The 5,732-nt window shown below is 61.1% G+C and overlaps 2 protein-coding genes across 2 annotated transcripts in view; one reads left to right on the top strand and one right to left on the bottom strand.

Moving 5' to 3' along the window:
• DPEP1 (dipeptidase 1) overlaps positions 1 to 2,717 on the top strand; it is an 11,779-nt gene extending 9,062 nt beyond the window's left edge. Inside the window, exons 3-11 of the mRNA XM_004704730.2 lie at positions 377 to 509; positions 625 to 757; positions 923 to 1,073; positions 1,181 to 1,250; positions 1,504 to 1,680; positions 1,825 to 1,909; positions 1,992 to 2,067; positions 2,194 to 2,329; positions 2,407 to 2,717. Of these exons, the coding sequence (XP_004704787.1) occupies positions 377 to 509; positions 625 to 757; positions 923 to 1,073; positions 1,181 to 1,250; positions 1,504 to 1,680; positions 1,825 to 1,909; positions 1,992 to 2,067; positions 2,194 to 2,329; positions 2,407 to 2,583 (1,138 nt within the window). The 3' untranslated portion in view covers positions 2,584 to 2,717. The remainder of the gene's footprint in view (positions 1 to 376; positions 510 to 624; positions 758 to 922; positions 1,074 to 1,180; positions 1,251 to 1,503; positions 1,681 to 1,824; positions 1,910 to 1,991; positions 2,068 to 2,193; positions 2,330 to 2,406) is intronic.
• Positions 2,718 to 3,871: 1,154 nt separating this feature from the next.
• Positions 3,872 to 5,732, bottom strand: part of CHMP1A (charged multivesicular body protein 1A) — a 9,162-nt gene continuing 7,301 nt past the window's right edge. The window contains exons 6-7 of the mRNA XM_004704729.2: positions 5,544 to 5,732; positions 3,872 to 5,249 (exon numbers count right to left, since the gene is read on the bottom strand). Of these exons, the coding sequence (XP_004704786.2) occupies positions 5,228 to 5,249; positions 5,544 to 5,732 (211 nt within the window). The 3' untranslated portion in view covers positions 3,872 to 5,227. The remainder of the gene's footprint in view (positions 5,250 to 5,543) is intronic.

A 5,732-nucleotide genomic window follows, 5' to 3' on the forward strand; every position in this document is an offset into this window, starting at 1 on the left:
CCCCCCAGGCAATGGTGGGGCTAGGGCACAGTCCTGTCCCTGGAACACAGCAATTGAGCCTCACCCTCAGGAAGCGTGATGAGCTAGGTGTCTTTTGGGAGTGGCCCAGGGCGCACATCAGTTTGAGAGCCAGGGAGGGGCATGTGTGTGCTAGAGAGATGGGGAAGGGGAGGACATGGTGCTGCGGGACAGGCAAGACCTTCCTCCCCCTTCTCCTCAAGAGAACTCAGGGTCAGGAGGGCGGGTGGGCCGGCCTCCCAGCCTGGGGATCACTCTCCCCTCACTGTGGCCCACGGCCTCACCCAGCTTGGAGACCGCGCTCAGCACCTCCTGGCTCTGGGTCACCTGGAAGCACCCGTTCCTTCTCTGCACCCAGGCACAATGACCTGCCCTGGCAGCTGCTGACCAAGTTCAACAACCGGCTGGGAGACCAGCGGGCCGACCTCCACACCCTGAGTGGCACACACACCAACATCCCCAAGCTGAAGGCTGGCTTCGTGGGCGGCCAGGTTCGGCTCCCGACCCTGGGGGAGGACCCCACACCCATGTGGGCTGGTGGGGAGGAGTCAGGTCTTGGACGGGAAGGGGGCCCGGGGCTGTTCCCAGCCCCCACCTGCTCCACAGTTCTGGTCGGCATACACTCCCTGCGATACTCAAAACAAAGACGCCGTGAAGAGGACGCTGGAGCAGATGGACGTCATCCACCGCATGTGTCAGAGGTACCCGGAGACCTTCACCTGCGTCACCAACAGCTCAGGTGGGGGCCGTCTGCATCTGCCTCAGGCTCCAGGGGTCCTTGTCCCACACATCCTAGACCTGGATCCCTGCTGAAGGGCCCAAGTTCCCACCCCACCCAAGTATCCTGGGCCCCTTACTCTGTCCGAGGGTCCCAGGGATCCCAAATGCCTCTATCCTCCCTCAGGAATCAGGCAAGCCTTCCAAGACAAGAAAGTGGCCAGCCTCATTGGCGTGGAAGGCGGCCACTCCATTGACAGCAGCCTGGGCGTCCTGCGCGCGCTCTACCACTTGGGCATGCGTTACCTGACCCTGACTCACAGCTGCAACACTCCCTGGTGAGCCCCGCACCCCCACCCCCAGGGATGTCGCATTCTGCCCGAGTCCTCACCTTACTTGCGGGGCAGGCAGTAGCCGCCCCACTCCAGACCACTTTGTCCCCCAGGGCTGACAACTGGCTGGTGGACACAGGAGAGAATGATGCCGAGAGCCAGGGCCTGTCACCCTTTGGGGAGGTGAGTGGGGGGCAGGGCCATGATGCCCAGGGAAGGCAGGGAGCAGGGGTCATCAGCAGCAGCAGCTCAGAGCATTCATAGCGGGCTCCCCCTCCTGGGGAGGGGGCAGACTTGCCGGACCACTGTCTCTCTTTGAATGCTGAGTGACAGCCAAATAGCCTCTCGGGAGCCGGTGCCAGGATGGTGGGCTCCACAGAACCCAGGGCCCAGATCATCTGGGCCGGGCTCTTGGAACCTGAGCTGCCCCCCACAGTTGGTGCTGAAGGAGATGAACCGCCTGGGTGTCCTTGTGGACCTGGCCCACGTGTCCAAAGCCACCATGCTTGCTGTTCTGAAAAAGTCTGCAGCTCCGGTCATCTTCAGCCACTCCTCGGCCTACGAGATCTGCCAGCACAGGCGCAATGTGCCTGATGACGTGCTGCGGCTGGTGGTGCGTAGACTAGGTGGAGGTGTGGCCATCAGGGAAGGGGCACTAGGTGGTGGTGGAGTGGGGGTAGGGACCAGAGGGGAGGTAGAGATCAGGCCTGGACTCCTGCCCTGAAAGCGAGCATCTCCCTGGCCGACCCCACCCTAGAACCAGACAGGCAGCCTGGTGATGGTGAACTTCTACAACGACTACGTGTCATGCGGACAGGAGGCCACACTCTCCCAAGTAGCAGGTGGGTGGTGGTGCGGAGCCCATGACCTGGTGGGAGGGGAGGTTGGGTGGGGCCTGGTGCATACCTGCCTGCCTCCCTGCAGACCACTTGGATCACATCAAGAAGGTGGCGGGTGCTGGAGCAGTGGGCTTTGGTGGGGACTTTGATGGCGTTTCCAGGTGAGGGCCTGAGGTCTGTGTCTTTAAAGTCTCCATCCCTGGACATTTTGTCCAGAGGGGCTGGAGGTCCCCAGGACACTCACTGTTGCTGCCCAACCCCCTGGGGCCGGCCCTCTGTCTGCACAGGGTGCCCGTGGGCCTGGAGAATGTGTCCAAATACCCAGACCTGGTGGCCGAGCTGCTGCGGAGGCAGTGGACAGAGGCGGAGGTCCGGGGTGCCCTGGCTGACAACCTGCTGCGAGTCTTCGAGAGAGTGGAGCAGGTGAGGCCGGACTGCCCACGCCCACTGCCCCTTGGCTCCCAGTGCTGCGGGCACCTGAGCCCCTTGTCTGCCCCTAGGTGAGCAGTCAGAGTCACACACAAACTCCCGAGGAGGAGCCCATCGACCTGGACAAGGTGGAGGGGTCCTGCAGGACCAAGTACGGCTACTCCGCTGCCCCTGGCTTCCACCACCAGCTGGGGATCCTGCCGGCCGCCCTCACCCTGGTCCTGCTGAGCAGTGGGTGCCCACTATGAGGCCCGGGACCAGACACTGCCCTCCAACTCCTTGAGCAGAGACTAGCTGATTAAGCAGAGATTTCGCCAGTTGCCCCGAGCTCAAGGCAAGGGACACATGGGATCTCAATAAAGGCCCTGACTGCCCCCTTCCAGTCCTGAGTGCATGTTGTCACGAGCTGCCCAGTGGCAGGAAGGGCTGGGGTGTGTGTGGGGGGGTGTTCTGAATGTCCCGGGACAGAGTGTAAAGACACCTGACTTGACGTGGCCCAACAAATCCTGGGAGGCCAAGAAGCCTGGAAAGGGGCATCTCAGCCAGCTACCGCCTCCCCGTGTGCACACAGACCCTCACCCTCACAGACACCCCCCAACAGCACTCACATGAGTACAGGGTACACACACACATCCCTACCACAGCACTCATGTGTGCACACCCTCACAGACACGTGCACACCCCCCCTTAGAGCAGCACTCCCATGCATGCACAAACAGACATGTGCACATACACCTGCCTGTCTCAGCTCAGCAGAGCTGGGGGGGTACTAGGCCCGGGTACTTCACTTGCAGAATCACTATTTCCCACTCCCCCAGGTTTATCCAGTGGGCCCTGCATGCCCGTCTGCACTGCCCCACAGATGTTTCTAAGTCTCTCCTAGCAGGTGAGACAGGCCCCACAGGAAGTCCCCACCCACATTCCCCTGGTCTTGAGCCAGGCCAGCACACCAAGTCAAACGCAAGCCCACTACCACTGTCGCTTCGAGCTCGGTGACCCCCCACGGTGATTCCAAGGCTGTGAATCTTTATAGGAGCAGCCAGCCCCAACTTTCTTGGACCTTCAAAGCCCACATCATGTGGTCTGCATTCCTGGGGTGACCGTCCATCAGGTGTCCTGAGGTGTGACTACACCTGGTCACTGGCTGGACTTCATCATGATGTGTTGAGGGGGCAGTAAGGGTGGGGACACAAGACTGCCCTCGGGACAGATGGGCCCATGGGTGGAGGGGTGTTACAGGCCCTGATGGCCCACAACCCACCTCCTCCCAGCTGTCCCCAACCCATGCCCTAGAGGCCAGCGATCACATCCTTCCAGGGACACTCCATCTCAGCTAACCATGTGGAATCTCAAGGGGCGTTCTTGGAACACGTCAAGGTTGTGAATGGAATAATCAAGGTCCTATCTTGGTTGGGGGACCCTAAGGAGGGGGGTGTCAGGGCCTGCCTGGCCAGTGCCATCGGAGCAAGCATGACCTGGCTGGTTGGTGGTTAATCGGGTGCGCCCAGGGGTGCCAGCGAGGCCACTCAGAGGCAGTGCGTGTTATATCCTTTATGTCAGCTGAATGTCACTTCCAAGCGAAAGGAGAAATAAGTCTCAAAACAGCAGATTCCGATTCTGTTAACCCAGCATCCCTCCCTCCAGCTCACAGCCACCAAGCCACCTCCTTAGCCTCACAGTTGGGGGTCAAGGTCCCCCATGGCCTGAAGCCCTTAAGCACTATCATTGTGGCCCCCAGGGGCCTGTCCACTTTCAGTAGCATTTTAGCAGGGGTTATAGAAAAGTCGAAGGGGCAGGTGAGCCCACTCCTTTAGGTGAATTCTGCAGGTGAAGCTGGCAGGGGCACCCATCTGCACCCCATGTGCCGGGAACCATCCAGGCCACTGCCATAGCCGTATAGCCTGGGCACCCCGCCATCAGCGGGTCTGCAGAGCTGTGCAAAGAGCAAGCCAGCAGGGGCACCTGGGAGGCTCTAGCCTCAGCTCAGATGGGTGAACAGGGGCCCAGGGTCTGTCTGACACCTGCTCTTCTATTTTGGCAAAAGTACAAACAAAAAGCCCTGGAAGCTTCAAGAAAAACAACGGAAATGATAGAAAACGGAAAAAACAGGAGCCTGGGCCCCCAGCCCTCACAGCAACCCCTGCTGGCTCCTTTGCTGACAGGGTTGCTGTGGAGGGGTGTGATGTGGGTATGGGTGTGGGCAAGGCCACATTCCCCAAGGTTCCTGGGGACAGACACACAGATGGGAGCCGAGGGGTTGGAGGAACTGGGAGGGCCACCCTTTTACTTATACAGATGGGAAAGGGAGACCCCATCCCATGGGGTAACCAGGCGTGGCACCCAGGAACAGGGGCAGGGGGACGAGGGTCTCACACAGCATGCACACCCAGCATGCTCAGGGTGTGGGCAGCCCTGAGGCCCTCGCCAAGGGGTGGCCTTCTGAGGAGGTACAGTACACACCAACTGCTGTCCAGGGGGCACTGGCCATGGGCGGGGCAGCCTGGGGTCTTGCCTGACTCCCGACTCTCTTGCTGGAATGGTGTGGGGAGGGCTCTGACTGTGAAGGCCACCAGGAAGGTGGGTGGCACTGGGGGTATCGCCGAGAGACACTCTGGCAGGCCTCCTGGTGGACAGGGCAGCCTGGACAGTGCTGACCGGTGGCAGCATGCCTGCACCTGTGGTCAGGGGGATAACGACACCACCTCCCCAGAAGCTTGTGCTAATTCACACCAGTAGATCCACCACCAGACTAAGGGACAGTCCCTAGCCGAGGGGCCAGGCCGGTGTGAGGAGCCGAGGTGGTTGTGGACAGAAAGAAGGAAGACACGGGCGGGGGGACTCCTTGTTTGCCCTCCAGGCTGTCCAGGATGGGAGGCCATCCACAGCGGCTCCTTAATTCCTCAGGGCTGCCAACCTGGAAGAGGTCAGAGCAGGCTGTTGGGGACAGCAGGGACCTGAGCTGCACAGAATTGCTGGACCAATGTCCCTTCCCGCTGAGATGCAACTTGGCCAGGCTGCCCTGTGAAGGTGTAGGGAGAGGTGGGGACCCCGACTAGTGTCGGCACCACCTTTCAGGGGCGGAGTGGCAGCAGGAAAGGCTAACCAGGCAGGCAGGCTCTGGGAAGGATGTCCATCCCTCCCAAGATTCTTCCACCAGAGCACCTGGGCGCCCTCCCCGTCACTCCCCTAGCCACTGGTGGCCACACACCTGCGTGACAGCTGGTCCTCCTGGCTGCGCACAGAGCTCTCGCCTACAGCAGAGGCGCCCGCGGGCAGCTGGCTGAGCTGGTCAAGGACCTCCAGGCCGTTCTCCTCCGCGATCTGCATGATAAGACTGTCCACCTGCTCCTGTGGCGTGGTCAGCGTGGTGGCCGAGCTCATGGAGTCCTCCATCACC

This window comes from Echinops telfairi, unplaced genomic scaffold (assembly GCF_000313985.2).
Source record: "Echinops telfairi isolate 266 unplaced genomic scaffold, ASM31398v2 ScPeMD7_2291;HRSCAF=2852, whole genome shotgun sequence".
In the NCBI taxonomy this organism is placed as follows: Eukaryota; Metazoa; Chordata; class Mammalia; order Afrosoricida; family Tenrecidae; genus Echinops; species Echinops telfairi.